The sequence below is a fragment of the Pteropus medius genome, unplaced genomic scaffold (assembly GCF_902729225.1).
Source record: "Pteropus medius unplaced genomic scaffold, Ma_sr-lr_union100, whole genome shotgun sequence".
NCBI lineage: Eukaryota > Metazoa > Chordata > Mammalia > Chiroptera > Pteropodidae > Pteropus > Pteropus medius.
In genome coordinates this window covers 3,333,885-3,353,094 of record NW_024348533.1, presented here as the reverse complement: position 1 = coordinate 3,353,094, position 19,210 = coordinate 3,333,885, and the positions used below count along the sequence as shown (strand labels likewise).

The 19,210-nt window shown below is 35.6% G+C and overlaps 1 protein-coding gene across 11 annotated transcripts in view; it reads left to right on the top strand.

Annotated features, from left to right (window-relative positions):
• Positions 1-19,210, top strand: part of UIMC1 (ubiquitin interaction motif containing 1) — a 109,426-nt gene that overhangs the window by 22,487 nt on the left and 67,729 nt on the right. For 2 of the 11 annotated variants that reach the window (XM_039880046.1, XM_039880040.1), the window contains exons 1-2: positions 6,360-6,476; positions 18,054-18,208. In XM_039880046.1, coding sequence (XP_039735980.1) covers positions 18,062-18,208 — 147 coding nt within the window. In that variant the 5' untranslated portion in view covers positions 6,360-6,476; positions 18,054-18,061. Of the gene's footprint in view, positions 1-6,336; positions 6,477-9,587; positions 9,635-18,053; positions 18,209-19,210 lie in introns of those variants that run through there. The other 9 variants (XM_039880039.1, XM_039880035.1, XM_039880037.1 and 6 more) reach the window with 6 other exon arrangements.

Sequence of the window (19,210 nt, the reverse complement as noted above, 5' to 3'; positions counted from 1 at the left end):
GTTTTTAGCTGTAACATACTGTTTGGCTATAATCATCTTTGTTCAAATCTGTTCTTTTCTCTTTTGAATCATCTCTTTGAGATATATTCCCCAATGTGGTATTACTCAGATTGAGAGTATGATATATTTTATGATTCCTGACAGCTATTGCCAAATTTTTCTCCGGAAAGATTATAGTTGTTTCTAGTGCATTCCTAATGTGGAAATATACTTATTTTCTTAGAATCCTGTTAGCATTGAGTTTTGTATGTTTTATTTGTTTTTGCTAATTTAATAAATGTACTATGGGACTTTTATTTTGTATTTAATTATTAGTGATGCTGCACATTTTTTCTAGTGCTTATTTATTGTTAACATTTTTTTGTGGGTTAACTCCTTGTGTTTGAGTCTCAACTTTGTTTATAACTGTGTAACTTCGGGCAAGTCACTAGTCACATTTCCTCCCTGTGATTCAATTTCTCAAACTGTGAATTGGAAAAGTTGAACTAGATCAGTATTTACTTTGCTTGAGAGTAGAACTCTTTCTTTCAAACATGATCCTATACAGATTCCTAATTTTGGAAAGAGATAAAAGTGCTCATTTATTAATATATAGTTATAAGTTCAAAATGTTAAGTTATTTATAAAATCAATTAATTAAGACAATGAGGCAGTCCAGATAAAGACAAAATTTTGAAATTGGACATTAAAAGTGGCAATTGAAGTCTTTGTACTGGAATCATGATATAGTTTACTCATATCCTTTTAACTTTTTATTTTGGTACAATTTCAGGCTTACAGAAAACTTGACAGACTAGTACAAAGAATTCCCATACACCTTTCATTCAGATTTCCCAGATGTTAACAGTTTACTGCTTTAGTTATATTATTCTCTCTACATTTGCTTTATAGATATTTTTTTGAACAACTGGAGATCAAATTGCAGATACAATGTCACTCTGCCTCTTTAAATACTTCAGTGTGTATATCTTAAAAACAAGGACATTTTCATACATAATTACAGTATAGTTATCAAAGTAAAAGATTATATTGACACAATAGTATTATCTAATCTATAGATCTTATTCAAATATCACTAACTGTCCCAATAATTTCCTTTATAACAAAATAAAATTTTAGATCATATGTTCCATTCAGTTGTCATATCTCTTTTAGTTTCCTTTAGTCTGGAAGAATTCCTCAGCTTTTGTCTTTTATGCCACTGATACATTTAAAGAATACAGACCAGTTATTTTGTAGAATGTCCCTCAGCTTGGGCTTATCTCTGTTTCTCCATGATTAGATTCAAGTTTATACAGTTTTGGCAGCAATACCACAGGCATCATAACAGGTTGTGCATGATGTTGATATGTCTCATTGCTAGTGACAGTATGCTGGATTACTTAAGGGGGTGCTCGCCAGTTTTCTCTACTGTAAAGTTACTGTTTTTCCTTTTCACTAATAAGTATCTTGTGAGGAAATTCTTTGAGAGTATATAAAGCTGTTAGTCATCAACTTCGCTGTCACTAGTTTTAGCATTTATTGATGACACTTGCCTTAATGATTACTCTGGTGGTCGCCCAATGGTATTTTTCTAATTTCATTATTCCTTTCACATTTATTCATGGATGTTCTACCTAATGGAAGAGTTATCCCTTCTCCTTTATTTATTTATCCTTATAGAGTCAAGAATTATTTTGTTTATGAGTTATAATCCATGGCTATTGCTATTGTTTTGATGTTCATATTGTCCCATATTTGACACTAGAAATCCCTTCAAGTTGGCTCCTATCCCTTTTCCTGTTTGCCCTGAGACTACTTGCTGGCAGTGCTTGCGGCTGCAGCATTTACCCTGAGATGACTCACAGATTACAGTTCTAACCTTACCCCCAAAGTTTGCCATGAAATATCTCACTTTTATTATTATTTTTGCATTGCTATAGTATATCAATAGGCTTTGGAAACAAATGACATCATTCTATTTACAGCACTGTTTTTAGTGGATTGCTGAAAATGTCAAATCCTAGAAAACAGCATTCCAGCTGCATTTTTTTTCTAAATGGGGAAAAGGCTATATATGTATGACAATGTCCTCATCCTTCTTTGAGCACTTCTTTACTTTCTTGCACAGTCAGAAGATTTAGGCTCATCTGTACTTTCTCTGGAGTAGGCCATTTTTCTGAGGAGCTCTAGTTCTGTGTAGTAGAGATTGTTTTTTAAGCACCAAGATAGGAGGTGGGTGGGTGTTCCCATTGCTATTAGTGTGTCATTTCTTCTAGGCTCTCTCAGTACATAGATCTAGGATACTTACATACACACATACATACGTTTGTGTTGAAATGTGTGTATATGTATGCATTTGTATGCATTTGGTTTTTTCTACTCTTTTCAGTGTGGTTATGTTATTAATCTGCAGTACAGTTTGGTTTGTTTCTGTTTGCATGCCATTTAGAATTTTCCCCCATCCTTGTGTTTTTATTTTTTAGTATCCAAAACATTAACTTGGTTCCGAAACTAGAACTGTGCAAAAAGGTTAAAACATAGAATATCTCCCCTTCCCACATTTCTATTCCATTCCAGTGGCTACTCCCATCATATCTTTCCATTTTGAGTCTCACGCCCAATAGGTAACCACTCTCAATAAATAACCAGCTCATAGTTTCTAAGTTGTCTTCTGTGTGTGTGTGTGTGTGTGTGTGTGTGTGTATGCATTTTTTGTTTGTTTTGCTGTTGCATATTACTTCTGAGTAATACTCCATTATTTGGATGTCTCATTCTTCTGTGAATGGATGTTTAGATTATTTCACTATTTTAAATCACTAATGAATAATCTAATTTATTGAAAGCGCCTCTTTTATATTGATTCACAATATCTAAAAAAATGTTGATTTACGTAGATGAGTATTTGTTAATTATAACAATTTTAAAGAAGTTTGCCTGCAATCTCAAGCTATTCTTCAATTAAACTGATTTGGAAGCTTTACAAAGAGAAGGGAAATTTTGTTTCAGAATGGAATCAAGGACACTACCTAATGGTGTGTATTTCTTATAAATATAGATTAAAAAGTACCCAAAACCTACAATAAATGCTAAGACTAAAAAAAAAAAAAAAAAAAGATTACAGCATGACTACCAAAAGTACTGTGCACATATACCTGAAACACATCTAGTATTTTCTTGGATACTGCGCACATATGCTGTTGTATTGTTCTCTTATTACAGTTTTACATGTAGACATAAATAGCCTTACATTTTTTTAAAAAGTGAAGAAATACCAGCTTCTTAATTATTGTGGTTTGAGGAGGTGAATAAATAACACTCCCGTTCCTTGCCCAGGATTAGAACCAATTGAGAGATTGGTGTTAGCCAAGTGAGCTTGTTTATACTTCAACCCTGAATTGTATGGACTTGCCTCTTTATAGGCACATCTAAACAGTCTTGGCTTTTCTTGGTGGAGATGGGAGAGGTTAGGGGTGGTGTGATGTGCTGAAAAACTTCTAGCAGAGAGTAGAGAATGTGTGCTTCATGCAGGTGGGCATATCAGGGAGAGAGTAAAGAAGAAAGTTCTGGGAGAAGCATGTGCATTTCCTTCCCTGAATCCTACCAGACAAAGTCCTACTCTGAGAGGCATGAGTGAGGTGGAGAGGGGCCCAGATTGTTACACTAACTGTAGTGCCCCCACATGGAATGTGAGGAATTGTAAATAAGTCATTTTTCCAATATTAATAAATGACCCACTTTCAAAATGACAAGAAGTTCTACTCAGAAATGGCAAGAGAAACTTTATAAAGAGATCAGCAGTGAAGCATTAGGTAACTTGGATGCAGCAATCACTAAAAGGTGATTGCTTTAAAATATATAGTTTATTCATCTTTAATTACACAGCAGTAGTTCTAAAAATAAGATCAAAACATAGCTGTATTAAGGTTCCCTTTGTCTGATCCCAATTTTGGACCTCTAGATGCCTTTTCAGAAGTATCCTATATGTTCTTCTTATAATGTATCCATGTATCCTCCCAGGCCTATGAAAATATTTTACATGTATCTGTTACCTTAAAAACATGATATTCTTTAAGAGTGTGTGCTCACATACATGGAATCAGGGTGAGTATATCATTCATTCTTCTATACTATGTATTAAGTACAGTTCTAAAGAAACAAAAATACATACCATAAAGTCCTGTTCTCATGGAACTTGCATCATCCTGCAACTTGCTTTTTAGTTATTTTTTGAGATCTATTTATGATGATACATAGATCTAGTTCACTTCTTTTGTTTGATGTTATTCTATTATATGAATATATTATACTATGTAATATATAGTATAATATATGATGTCCCTTACTGATGGACATTCAGATTTATATCAATTAGGATGTCATCTACTGCAAGTAACAGAAAATATAACTCATAGTGATGTAAATATTAAGGACATTTATTATCTCACATCACAGAAAGCCCGAAGTGGAACAGCCTCCAGGTATATGATCAAGGGCCCTCAACCTATTTTTTTTTCTTTTCTAAGCTATTAGTTCTCTATTATGTAACAAATTATCTCAAATTTAGTGGCTTAAAACTTAAACAATTTTTATGGGTCAAGAATTTGGGCATGGCTTAGCCTGGAGGTGCCTTTGACTTAAGGTATCTTATGAGGTTGTGGTTAAGCTGTTAACCTGGGTGAGTGGATGGAGGGAATACTTTCCTACATGTGGGTCTCTCCACATGATTGCCTTATGACATGGCATTTCGATTTCCCCAAAATGATCAAATCCAGAGGGTGAGAGTGCCAAGGAAGGAGCCACAGCCTTTTTATAACCTAGTTTTGGAAATGACATCCATCACTCTGCCTTATTATGTTTTTAAAAAGTGAGTCATTAAGTGTAGCACCCTCAGGGTGGGGAGGGGATTACACAAGAGTGTGATTGCCAGGAGGCAGGGTGATTGGGAGCCCCCTTAGAGACTGCCTAACATAACTTGGCTCTCCTCAGAGTTGCTATATGGCTGCCAGTAACAATTGTATCACCATTCCCTGAAGTAAGATGTTCCAAAAGGACCTTTCTGGCCCTGCATTGAAACCTTTTCTGATCTCTCTCCTTCATAATTCAGTTCAATCAACATGTATTGAGTGTTTGCTTTTGGCCAGGCTCTTTGCTACTTGGTAAGGTTATGTGGATCATGTCTTCAGAAAGCCCACAATCTTATAAGAAATTGATGCATATAGCAAATAATTGCATTATACCAGGGGTGATCAAATGTCCCAGAAGCTGAGGAAAGCAAGCAGGAGAAATGAACCAGGTTTAGAGAAGGCAGATGAAGTGGTTGAGCTGGAATTTGGAGGATCAGTTGGAGGTAAGTGACTTAGGGGGACAGAGAAAGGGCATTCCAGAATTAAACGTTACAAAAAAGTACTGAAAAATAATGTATAGTTCCACTACCCAACTCTTAACATTGTTATTTTTAGGTTTCTTTTTTTAAAAGAAATCATGACAGATCTGAAGTCCTATTTATCCCCTCTACCCATCCATCTTGGGTTCCACCCCTCCTTCCCCTGTCCTCATATCATTATCACAGTATGTGTTCATCTATCGATCTAGATCATTTTCTATACACACATTTTCCATAATCAGTATATACTGTCATTGTATGTATTTTCAAATTTACATCTGTCATTTCACATTTGTTGGCATGTTGATATTTCAATAACTCGAGCTATCAAATGTTGCTACTTTTAGGACTCATTAGTTTTATTTGTTGTAATATTTTATCGCAGGAACATATTTATTCATGTCTTATTGGACATTCCATTGTTTACATTTTTTACAAGGAAGGATTGAACATGAACATGTCTACTTGTACACACCTGTAGCAGTTTCTTTCTGTATTTTTCTAGACATGAAATTGCTGGGTCATAAAATGCATATTTTAAATAGCACCAAAGTGGCTGTTCTGATTTTACTTTTCCACCTGACATCTCTAAGAGTTTCCATTTCTTCGATTCCTTCCCTCCCCTGAAATGATCAGACTTTAATATTTACCAAGATAATTTTCAAGTGGTCAAACTAACAGATAATTTCAGTATTAACTGTAGATACATGATAACAAAGCGCCAGAGGCTTGATGTGGTAGAGACTTTAAGGGTTTACTGTAGTGTTTTGGTAGCCCTGTGCTTCTCTTTAGTTTCTCTCAAAGTGGTAGCAAATGATACAGCGAACGAGCACGCTGCGAGAACATCGGGAGAGGACCACGTCTGCTGCTGGTGATCGGATGGCACCCCCCGCCTCGCGCGGTTGGTACGTCCTCGCGGCGGCTTTCCCCCGCGGTGCGCGTTGGTTTCGTCCCCTGACGCCCGCGCCTGCGCACGCCCGGAGAGCGCGGCTCCTCGCGGCGGCGGCCAGCTTTGCGCGCGCGCCGCCCCCCCACCTCCTGACGTGCCGCGAACGCTCGCGACCCCCAGCGCCCTGGAGGAGGGGCTCGGCGGAGCGGCGCCGGCCGGTGGGTGAGTACCTGCCGTCTCCGCACACCTCCAGCCCGCCCTCTACCTGCCTCTGTCTCTCCCTCACGGGGGCCGCGGCCCGCTCCTCACCCGCAGGGGAGCCTCTGACGCGGGGGTAGGGCCCTTTCGACGCTGAGGCGAGCCTTTCGTGACACCGCAGTGGGCGCCTCTCGACGCCAGGGTGGGCCCTTCGGGACGCCCGAGATGGTACCTCAAGTGCCGGGGATGGCCCCTCGAGACACCGGGTTGGCACCTCCCAAAGCCTGGGTGGGCCCTTCGAGACGTTGGGGATGGGCCCCTCGTGACGCCGGTGGGCGCCTTCTAACGCTGGGTGGGTTTCCGCCCTCGGGTTCTGAACTCCTTCATCCCCGGGGGGCGGCGGGTGGCGTTCGGCCTTCATTATCTTGGGTGTCCCCTTTAGCACTTCTCGCTCTCCACCGAAGGGCTCTGTTCCTCGCCCGCCGTTCGAAGGCTTCTGCCTCACGTGGAATCCTCGGAAGAGGCTTCGTCCTGCCTCCTCCCGTTCGTGAGGACAACTGGGCCGGTCCGCCGCTGCCGCCTTACGCCCCTCCCTCCGGGCTTCTCTTTTGTCGGGGAGCGGTCCTGGCATTCACTGTTTAGCCAGAAAAAGATTTTCCTTGGAAATACTTATCATATACCGCTTTCCCCTCCAGCAGAATTGGTGCGTTTCCCCTTCGTACGGTGACAGTGTTTCAAGCCTTTTACTCATACGCATGTGTTTAATCCTCACTAATAGGTATGGGAATGTTCTCTTCAATTTACAGATAATCGAATTCACACATCTCCGAAGTAGTAGAGCTGATTTTGAATTCAGGCAGCCTGACTCCAATGTTTTTGTATTTAGTTACTGTCATACTGAGCTATACGTAACACCCAGGAAAAACTGGATGGTTTATGTTTCTGTCTTTTTTTTTCCCGTCAGGGAAGAGGAAGTGCTTTGTAGTTGGATCAAAGAATGTCCATTTTGGAATCAAACACATTGGGCTTCAATTCTCAATATAGTTATTTACCAGCGTAACCACTTACCAACTGGTTTTGAATAATTTTCCTAACATGTAAAATAGTGATAATCGTTTATAAAAATAGCGTAAAATAATGATACCACATGGAGTTATTGGGAGGAATAACCTCTATAATTAATGTGTGTGAGGTACCTAGAGTAGTGTCCAAGGACTAAATAAATAACTACAGTCTAGTTATTACTCAAAGTGTTTGGATTCTGTTGTTACTTGTCCTGAACTGCGCCTGAGTGTGAACTGGGAAATAAAGTATCAGGCGTGTATGAGTAGGTAGTTAGGTGTATATTTACCTTCTCTTTTTAAAAATAGAGAAACAAGCTGATTTGATCAGGTGATGAAGAGGTTGGTACCAGATTTCTTGAAGAGTTACTTATTTAGGAGTAAGAGTCAATCATTCATGAAGTATTGTTAAGGTCCCTTTTCACCCATGGAATTTTGACAGGTTTGGTAGGTAGAATGTCAGAATTTTAAATTACCTTGTCAGTGATTGTTCTTCAGATAGATCAAGATAATGGATGGCTGAGAGGAAAAGACAAATAATATCCAAATTGGAGATTTTCAAGAACACTATAAAAAATGCTATTTGTGAAAATAAATAACAAGTCTCACTATCGGGTCACTTTTCCTGCTTGAGCGTTCTTTTATTCCTAACAGTTATGATTATGAAGAGGCTGTTGGCATCCAGACTCCTCCTTTGCAGACACTTAGTGGTAATTCATTCTATAGTCTCAGTTCGAGTAATTGAAGATAAGCTATTATTTTAGTGAGTTCTTCATTTTGAAGGGTAGGTATTTAAATAGTAGTCGAAGTATATGCTGGCTTGCTTGTTCATTATTAAAAGTCATTGGCTGAACTGTGACCTTTTTACTCTTAGAATTACTGTGGAAACTGTGGCTAAATCTTATGAACCACTGGAATTTTGGAATCTATCTGTGGGGTGCCTCTACTTAATGCTTCTTATTGATCCTTTATTTGCTGTGATTCTTTGAAAACCACTTTGAGCTTACCGGTGGTTCTGTGCTAGGGAAAGAGTTTTTTTTTTTAATTTATATATCTTTAAGAAATTACATACATATATTTGGTGGTTAGCTACTCTTGCTATCTGATTGGAGCATATTGGTTTAAATAACTCGGATACAGAAAACATTTAATAAGGTGGAAACTATTCCATATAAGATGTTTTCTTAGGGCACTATGAGTCCTCCAGTTTTCCCCCCATTCTAAGTCCTGCTTCAAAGCCCTACTCATGCTATTCTCTTAGATTCAAGGATCACCTTAAGTTTTGTTATCCTCCATATTGCTTTCTTCTATAATACTTTTGTCCTTATTTGTCTTTATATACAATTTAATAATTTAATGTGCACTTTATGCTATTCAGCAAATATTTATGTGTGCATGCTGTACATCAGGGAGCAGTTGTAGTTAGAAGTTTAAAGATTAAGGCATAGAGTATTGGAGTCAGATTTCGGGGATGAGACAAGTGCAGGTTTCTGCTTTGTGACTTCAGGCAAGTTCTCTGAACTATGTTTCTTTATATTTACTTCTTAGGTTTTTATGAGTTTTAATTAAAACATTCACAAATATTAATTACTAAAAAACTTTTAAAAAGGTATTTAATATAGTGAAGAGAACCCATCTTAACTATATTGCTCAATGTGTACGTCCAAATAACTACTATTCAAATCAAGATACAGAACATTTTCAGCACCCTAGAATGCTCCCTTGTGCCCTTTCCCAATTAGTACTCTTCAGAGGTAACCAGTGTTCTGACTTGGTCATCATACGTTAATTATTTTAACAGCTTTATTGAACTATAATTCATATACCATGCAATTCATTCACTTAAGTGTACAATTCAATGGCTTTGAGTATTTTCACAGTCATATAACCATCATAAACTCAATTTTAGAACATTTTTATCACCCCAAAGAGAAATTCCACACTCCTAAGCCATCAGTACTCAATCCCACTCAGCCCTAAGGAATCACTAGTCTGCTTTTTGTCTCTACAGATTTACCAATATGTATATTTCATATAAATGGAATCATGCAATATGTGGTCCTTTGGAACTGGCTTCTTTCACTTAGCATGATGTTTTCAAGCTTCATCCATGTTGCATGGGTCAGTACTTCATTCTTTTTTATTGCTGGATATTATTCTGGTGTGTAGATATATCATATTTTAGTCCTTCATCAGTTGGAAATGTGCGTTCTTTCCAGTTTAGGGCTCTTATGAATAATGCTATGTACGTACATTTGTGTACAATATTTTGTTGTAAGTTTTAATTTCTTTTGGCTGTTTACCTAGGAGTGGAATTGCTGAGTTGTATTGTAACTCTTAATTTTAGCATTTTGAGGAACTGCTAGATTGTTTTCCAAAGAGGCTTCATTATTTTACATATTCACCAGTACCTATGAGAGTTCAGTTTCTCCACATTCTTGCTTACACTTGGTACTTTATATGTCTTTTTAATTATAGTTATTCTGGTGGGTGTAAAGTGGTATTGTGGTTTTGATTTGTATTTCATTGATGGCTAATAATGTAGAGCATCTTTTCATGTGCTTATTCTCCATTTGTAAATCTTTAGAGAAATGTGTACTTAGATCATTTGGCTAATTTTTATTGGGTTATTTGCATTTTTAGTTTTGAGATGTAAGGGTTTTGTTTGTTTGTTTTGTTTTACAATGTATTCTAGACACAAGTCCCTTATCAGAGATACGTACTTTGCAAAAATTTTCTTCTGTGGGCTATCCTTTTACTTTCTTGATAGTGTCCTTAAAGCATAAAAATTCTTAATTTTTGATCATGTCCAGTTTATCTAGTTTTTCTTTTTTTGCTTGTGCTTTTGATGTTATATCTAAGAAACCATTACCTAATTCAAGTTCATGAAGATTTATGCATATTTTTCTTCTGTGAGTTTTAGAATTATAGCTCTTAAATTTAAGTCTGCGATCATTTCGAGTTCATTTTTATATGGTGTGAGGTAGGGATCCAGTTTTATTCCTTTGCATCTACAGTTTTCCTGGCACATTTTAGAAAGACCATTCTTTCCCTATTGAATGGTCTTGGTGCCCTTGTTGAAAATCTGTTGACTATAGATGTGAACATATATTTCTGGGCTCTCAATTCTATTCCATTGATCTATATGTTAATTTTTCTGTCAGTGCCACACTGTCTTGATTACTATAGCTTTGTGGTAGGTATTGAAATCGGGAAGTATGAGTCCTCTCTTTTTGTTCTTTCTTTTTCAAGATTGTTTGGACTATTCTGGGACCCTTGAATTTCTCTGTGAATTTTAGGATCAGCTCATCAATTTTCACAAAAAAAAAACCCTAGTATTTAATTAGGGATTGCGTTGAATCCGTATGTCAATTTTAGGAGTATTGACATCTTAATACTAAGTCTTCTGATTCTTTAACATGGGATGTCTTTCCATTTATTTAGATCGTCTTTAATTACTTTCAAAATGTTTTATAGTTTTCAGAGCATAAGTTTTGCAGGTCTTTTGTTAAAGTTTTGCCTAAATATTTTATTCTTTATAATGCTGTTGTAAATAAAATTTTCTTAATTTCACTTTCAGATTGTTTATTGTAAGTGTATGGAAATACAATTTATTTTTGTTTATTGATCTTGTATCCTGTAACCTGCTGAACTTGTTTATTTTAACAATTTTTTAGAGGATTCCTTAGAATTTTCTAAATACAATATCTTTGCACCTGAGAATAGAGATAGTTTTACTTCTTCCTTTCCAATCTGGATGCCTTTTCTTTTTTTTAGCCTAGTTGTGCTGGCTAGAACCTTCAATACAATGTTGAAAAAAGTAGTGAAAATAGACATCTTTGTCTTGTACCTGATCTAAGGGAAAAGCTTTTAGTCTTTCACCATTAAGTATATTAACTGTGGGTTTTTTGTAGATAATAGGCTGTAGAATCTGAATCTGCCCTCTCTTTAGAATCATCAAAAATATCCTTAACATCCAATCCATGTGCTGCTTCTCAACTTTCATTTCAGCAGCCATCTTGCCAAATTAGTGTCTGACACTGCTTAACTAAGTTTCCTCATAGTTCTGACATCTTTTCTGCCTCCCCTTCCCACCCCACCCCCATTCCTTTCATCTAAGTTAAAATATTTAGCACTATTCTGTACTCATCTCTTTCTCTCTCTACTCTGTCACTTTGCAGTGGTAGTCACTCTTGGGCTTTCAGTTACCAGACTCAATTCGGTATCTTTTCCCATCCCTTTTCTTTCAGTCTGTGTGTCCTTTTATCTGAAGTGAATCTCTTGTAGGCTGCATTTAGATGGGTCTTTAAAAAAAAATAAAATCTATTCAGCTACTCTGTTTCAGACCCTTCGCTTCTCAGGGAAGCTTGGGGGTTTTAGTTACTTCCTCACTGAGGGCCCCTGTGTTGGGGGCAGAATTTATGGTGAGATTGTGTTCTAGACTTTCCTATCTGCTTCGAAGTGAGATTTGCTCAGTTTGCCTGATGAGTAGGAGTTGCTTGGCTAGTTTTTGTTTTTGTTTTTGTTTTTTTCCCCCAGCGGCAATTGTTCTCTACCTAGGTGTAGATTTGGTGTGTCCTGGGAAGAGGTGAGTGCAGGATCATCTAACACACTATCTTGAACTGGAATCCCAAATTCTCTCAACACAACCATGATACTGACATTGATAGAATCCAGGGATTGTTTAGATTTCCCCCATTTTACTTGTGTACATTTGGATGTTTCTGTGTGTAGTGTTAATATTTTATAATTTTATCATCTATATAGATTTGTGTGTTAATCACCATAGTCAAGAAAGTTTCAACACCACAAGTGTCCCTTTCCTAACCACATCCACCTCCCTCTTGCACCTACCCTCTCCTGTCCCTAACCTTGGAAACCATTAATCTTGTTTGTATTTCTAAAATTTTGTCATTTCAAAAATGTTTTATAAATGGAGTCATATAGTATATATCATTTTGGGCTTGGCTGTTTTTGCTCAACATAATTCCCTAAAGAGTCAACCAAGTTGCTGTATGAATCAGTAGTTCATTCCTTTTTATTGCTGGGTATGTTCCACTGTGTATATACACCACAGTTAAGCCATTCACCTGTTGAAGGATATTGGATGGATTTCTGTTTTGGGCTGTTATAAATAAAGCTTCTGTGAACATTTGTGTACAGGTTGTATGTGAACATAATTTTTATTTCTTTGAGATAAGTGCCAATTATTGAGTTATTTGTGCAATTATTGAGTTATTTGAAAGTTGCATGTTCAGTTTTTTCTTTCATAGTCAAGATTTTATTGGTTGTTTTGAGGATAAGTACACAGGCATTTCAATTTGTACATAATTCTTAACGTATGTATCAAAAACCTAAAAAGTCATATACTTGTGAATCTTAGTTATTCCAGTGACTTTCCAGCTTAAATTTGGAGGCTAATTTTCCTTAATAGAATATGAAGTACCAATATCTTCAAATGTTAATATGCTGTTATATCAAAGTCCCACTAATTCACAACTTAATATCATATACACTACATAATCAAATTTTCAATCTTACACAGCATATTAACAAATTATCAGGGAAACTTGACTACCCGACAAAGATATTAGAGTGCACGAAATTCTGACAGGGAGAGCCAAAATCAAGAAGTGGATTTCTTTAGGAAACAGTTCTACCAAAAACATGGGGAAAGGAGTAATTTAAAGTGTTCAAGACATATTAAATGCATGATTGACTCCAAATTGCTATTTAGTGTGCCTTGTATTATACGATGTAAAACCACACCCATCTATGGAATGTTAAGCTGACACTCAAGACCATCAAAGCCTTCTATATTCAATATCCCACTATTTACTGGTTGACCAAAAAATAAACGACCAGTAAATTATTTCACCTTCAAAATGTTATCATTTACACCTAAAAAATGGGTTGAGGTGGAATTCCCTCTTCCTTAAAAAAGTTAGCATTTACAAAATAGTTGATAAAAATGTTCCTCTGGATTGTACAGAAAGGGAGACAGGGACCACTGATAAGACACAGTATATGATATTAATTAGATTTGGCTTCTTTCTCTCCTTCATCAAAAAGGCTGGAATCTCCTTGTTTTCAGTTTCTGTTTTCTGCAGGTTAAATCTGCTTTAGATTTGTGGTTAGCCATTTCTGCCTGTTTTCCATTTGCTTTACTTTCCCCTTTTGTTTGCACTTCGCTGATTTATCCTTTCCTGCTGCCTTGGCTTCATTTCCACTTTTGCGGGAGCAGGTTTAGTTGACAACCTAGCCAACCTCTTGGGCTCCTCCTTTGCTGCCATCTTGGTGGAGCTTACCTTCCTCTTGGGCATTGTGGTGGCAGGCGCCTGCTGGGTGCCTTTGGGAAATTGGGCTGCTGGGCTGCTTGGCAGCTGCTGGGACCCGCTACATGTCCAGTTTTTAAAGAAACTGCCAAAACTGTTTTTGTAGTGGTTGTACCATTTTACAGTCCCACCAGCATTATATGAGTGTGCCAGTTTCTCTGCATATTTGTCAGCATCTGGTGGTGTGACTATTTTAAAACTTTACCTCTTCTGACAAGAGCGTAGTACTATCTCATTGTAGTTTTAATATGATTAATTTTGAGTTAATTTTGTATAAAGTGTGACTTTTAGGTCAAGGTTCATTATTTTTTTTGCTTGTGGATGTTCCTTTTTTGAAAAGGCTTCCTCCACTGAATTGGGTTTGAAGTTTTGTCAAAAATGAGTTTGAACATATTTTTGATCCATTTCTGAGTTCTTTATTCTGCTTCATTGATCTTTTTGTCCCTTCTTCCACCAATACCATACTGTCTTGATTACTATAACTTTATAGTAAGCCTTGATATTTAGTAGGGTAATTCCTTCCACTTTATTCTTTTTTGTCAAGATTGTTTAAGCTATTCTAGGGCCTATGCCTTTCCATATACATTTTAGTATAAGCTTGCCTAAGTCTACAAGAAATCTTGCTGGGATATTTATAAGAATTACATTAAGTCTAACATGAATTTGGGAAGAATTGACATCTTTACTCTGTTGAGTCTTCCAATCCATGAGCATGATGTCTCACATTTATTTAGAATTTTGATTTCTTTCTTTAATTACTCAAAAATGAATTTAACAAAATGTACAAAATGCAGCAAGATTTTTTGAATATTATTTTAAAATTATAAACCTAGCAAGAGTTTGAGTTTGAGTAAAGGACAAAAATATCTATAATTTTACCACTTTAGGTTAATTGTTCTAAATTTTGTTTAATTAATTTATTTAATAAGTATATAATGATCACCTACTAATTCCCAGAAAATGTGCTAGGTGCTGGGTAGATTACCCTTACCTTTCTGAAGTCTACAGTCTATTGGGAAAGAAAAGTGTATTGCCTTCAAAATCGCACACGTGTAATTACAACCGTGATAACATTTTGAAGGTGAGGTCCATGGTGCACTCAATATGTAGTAGAGATAGTTGACTAATTTTAGTGTTCAAGGAAGACTTCTCTGAGAAGCTCATAATTGAGCTGAGATCTCAAGGATGAGAGGGAATAAAATAGGTAAAGGTGTTGGTGGAATCTTCCAGGCAGAAGGAGCATGTGCAGAGGCCCTGTGGGAAGAAAGGAGTATGGCTGTGGCTTAAGAACTGAGGGAGAGCTTAGAGAAAATCTGAAATCTGGCAGGAATTCAGTAATATAGGGCATATATTGTAGACCATGTTAAGGGCAAAACTATGAAAGCAGTGAGATGTTGAAGTTTTTAAGTAGTGGAATAATTTAAGATTTGCAGTTTGAAAAATTAACAGCTTCAGTGTGTAGAGCAGATTGGAGTGGGGAAAGAATAAAAGTAAGGAACCCACTTAAGAGGCTTTTACAGTTGTCCACATGAGAGTTGTTGGTAGCTTGGACTAGGGTAATGGTGGAAATAGGTTAATGAGAAATATGGGAGGATCAATTTATATGTACTTTTTATATAATAGATAGCTAACCCGTCTTTATATATACTATATTTCTCTAATTCTGTAATTACTTTAGATGTTTAAATACAGAATTAAAAAATTTATATGTAGTTTAAATTTTTTCTATGTGATTTCTGCTGTTTCTTCAAGACTTAAATCATTTAAGAATATGCATTACGAATAGAAAAGAAATTTTTTTATTTATTAGATGTGTTTATTCATCTAAGAATAGGAAATGATTTTGTAAATGACCCTGTAATAGAAGCATGTGGGTGTATTACTGTCCTCCTTTAATGCTAAGATTGTACAGATTCTTTTTGATAATGAGATGTAACAACTGTCTTAAACTATTTGAGAGGTTTATAAGACAGTTAAGGTTGCTCTATTTAAATCATTGACTAAGCCAGTAATTCTCTACTCTGATTATAAAATAAGATCATCTGGGGAGCTTTTTAAAAATTTAATTTAGGTAAAATTCACATAACATAAAACCTAACATTTTAACCATTTTAAAGTGTACAATTTAGTGGCTTTTAGTACAGTCAAATTATTGTGCAATTGTTACCAGTTTATAATTCCCGAACATTTCGATCATGCCTCTCAAAACCCTATAGACATTAAGCAGTCAATCCACATTTCCCTCTTTTCCAGCTCCTAGTAATATTAATCTGCTTTCTGTCTCTACAGATTTGCCTATTCTGGATGTTTCATATAAATAGTCATACAATATTTGGGCCTTTATGATTGGTTCATTCACTTAACATGTTTTCAAAGTTCGTTCATGTTGTAGTGTGTATTATTACATCATTCGTTCCTCCCCTCCCCCACAGGAGCTGTACCATTTTATATTCCCATCAACAGTGTACTGGGGTTTCAGTTTCTCCATATCTTCCTCAACAATTGTTATTTTCCCTTTTTTTAAAAAAATAGCCATCGTAGTGGGCTTTGTAGTTCCCTGATCACTAATGACATTGAGAATCTTTTCATGTGCTTACTGACCATTTGTCTCTGGAGAAATGTCTGTTTAGATTCTTTACCAATTTTTAAAATTGGTTTATTTGCTGTTTTACTATTGAGTTGCAAGAGTTCTTTATATTTTGGATACAATTACTTTATTATGTAGATGATTTGCAAATTTTTTTCCATTTTTTTCCTTTCACTTTCTTGATATCATGGATTGTAGCACCTTTATATTAAGGTTTTTAATTTAGATGAAGCCCAATTTATCTATTCTTTTTGTTGCTTATACTTTCGATGTCATATATAACAAACTATTGCCTAGTCAAGATCACAGAAATTTATGATTGTGTTTCACTTAAGAATTTTACCTGAATCTTACATTTAGGTCTTTGATCTGTTTGTTTGCAACATTTCGTATGTGTGACGTAAAGGTCCAATTTCATACTTTTGCCTGTGGATATCTGCATTTGTTGAAAAGACTATACTTTCTGCATTGAATTATCTTGGCACCTTTGTCGAAAATTGATAGTAAATGTGTGGTTTTTTTCTGGATTTTAAGTTCTGTTCCATTAATCTTTATCCTTGTACCATTGCCACAGTGTCTTAAAACTGTAGCTTTGTAGTTTTGAAATCGAGATCTGTGAGTTCTTCAACTTTTTCCTTTTTTTTTTCAAGATTGCTTTGGCTATACTGGGACCTTTATGTTTCCATGTGAATTTCAGGATCAGCGTGTCTATTTCCACAATAAACTCCAACAGGGATTTTATTAGGGATTATTTTGTATCTGTAGAGCAATTTGGGGAATATTGCTGTCTTAACAATATTGAGACTTCCAATTCATGAACAATAGATGTCTTTGCATTTATTTAGATCTTTTTTTTCAATAATATATTTTTAAGTTTTCAGGTACAAATCTTACACTTCATTTGTTAAATTTGTTCCTAAGCATTTTATTATTTCTGATGCTATTAGAAATTGAATTTTTAAAATTTCATTATCGGATTGTTTAATACAAATGATTTTTGTAAATTGACCTTGTATCCTGCAGTCTTACTGACCTCGTTCATTAGTTATAAGTTTTTTGTGGATTTCTTAGTTTTTTTTTTTTAATACAAGATCATACCATTTGCAAATGGCAGTAGTTTTACTTATTCCTTTGTAATGTGGATGTCTTTTATTTCTTCTTCTTGAATAATTGACCTGTCTAGAATCTCCAGTATAATGTTCAGGAGAAATGATGAGAGCAGGCATTCTTGTCTTGTTACTATCTTAAAGAGAAGGCATTCAGTCTTTTACCTTTAAGTATGATATTAGCTGTGGACTTTTTGGAGATGTCCTTTGTCAGGTTGAGGCATTGGTATTTAAAAAATATTGTAGATAAACTATAATATATAGTCAAGAAAACCAATTTTCTGAGTTAATATTTAAGGAACTAGGATAAATCATTGTATTATTCCTATAGAAATTTCACTAAAGAGATGAGATTTATATATTTTCTTCTATAGGAAAAATACAAATTTTAATTAGTGGAAAAGTCCAGAAATCTATCTTTTTACTTTTTTTAGATGGTTATCTTTTACTTTTACATGACTAAATTACAAATAGAATCTAGAAAACTTATCCTATTTGTCCTTGTATTTCAGACAAAAGGATGCCACGGAGAAAGAAAAAAGTTAAAGAAGCCTCTGAAGTTCAGAATCTGGAAAAGAAAGATGTAGAAACTACCAGTCCTGTCAATTTGAAGAGGAAGCGTAAACTTGAGGATGCATTCATTGTGATATCTGATAGTGATGGAGAGGTCAGTATTCTGAAGAGTGGAGCTCTAGGTCTCAAACTAGGCTTTCTTAATCAAGATTGGTTTGTTTTGTGACTAAACCTTAATGCCAGCTTGCCTGACCAGGTAATTTTTATTCAGCTTCAATTCGATTTATAAATGGAATTAAGAATTACTTAAGAGAAAATAATCATACTGTTTGGCTAAGGATGGATTATAGTTCCTCTGTTTTGTAATATTATTAATTCAATATGATATTTTAAAACTATTTGAACAATCTACATCAAATATAAATCTTAATTTTCACGTGTCTGGAAAGTGATATAAATATTCTTTAAGTCTCTAGATATACTTTATCCAATACGGTAGCAACTAGCTACCTGTAGCTATTTAAATTTAAATTAATTAAAGTTCAGTAAAAGTAAAAATTAGTTCCTTTGTTACACTAGTCACATTTCAAGTGATCAAAGCCACATGAATCTGTATTGGTCTGCTATATTAGGTAGTACAGCTTTAGAACTGTACTAATTGTAGAAACCTAATTGTAGAAACCTTTTTTTATTCCCATCCCCCTACCCTCCTCCCCTTTGGCAACTATCATTGTTCTCTATGGGTCTGTTTCTGATTTGTGTATTTTTGTTTAGATTGCGCATGTGAGAGAAATCATATATTTGTCTTTTTCTGGCTTATTTCACTTAGCATAATAACCTCTAGGTCCATCCATGTTGTCACAAGATTTCATTCTTTTTTATTGCTGAATAATATTCCATTGTATGTATATACCATATCATCTTTATCCATTCATCTGTTAATTGTAGAAAGCTTCATTTGACAGTGCTCTCTAGAGCTTAATGTCTCCTTTGTTTCCTATTTTCATTCATTTATTGGAGAGTTCCACTTTCCTATAGGTCACATCCAATAAGGCAGTGAACTAAGTCATTTTTTTTTTTTCTCTGACTTCTCTTTATCTTATATCTCATTTGTGGTAGAAATACTCAGTTGCCTCAAAATATAAAGCTCAGATTT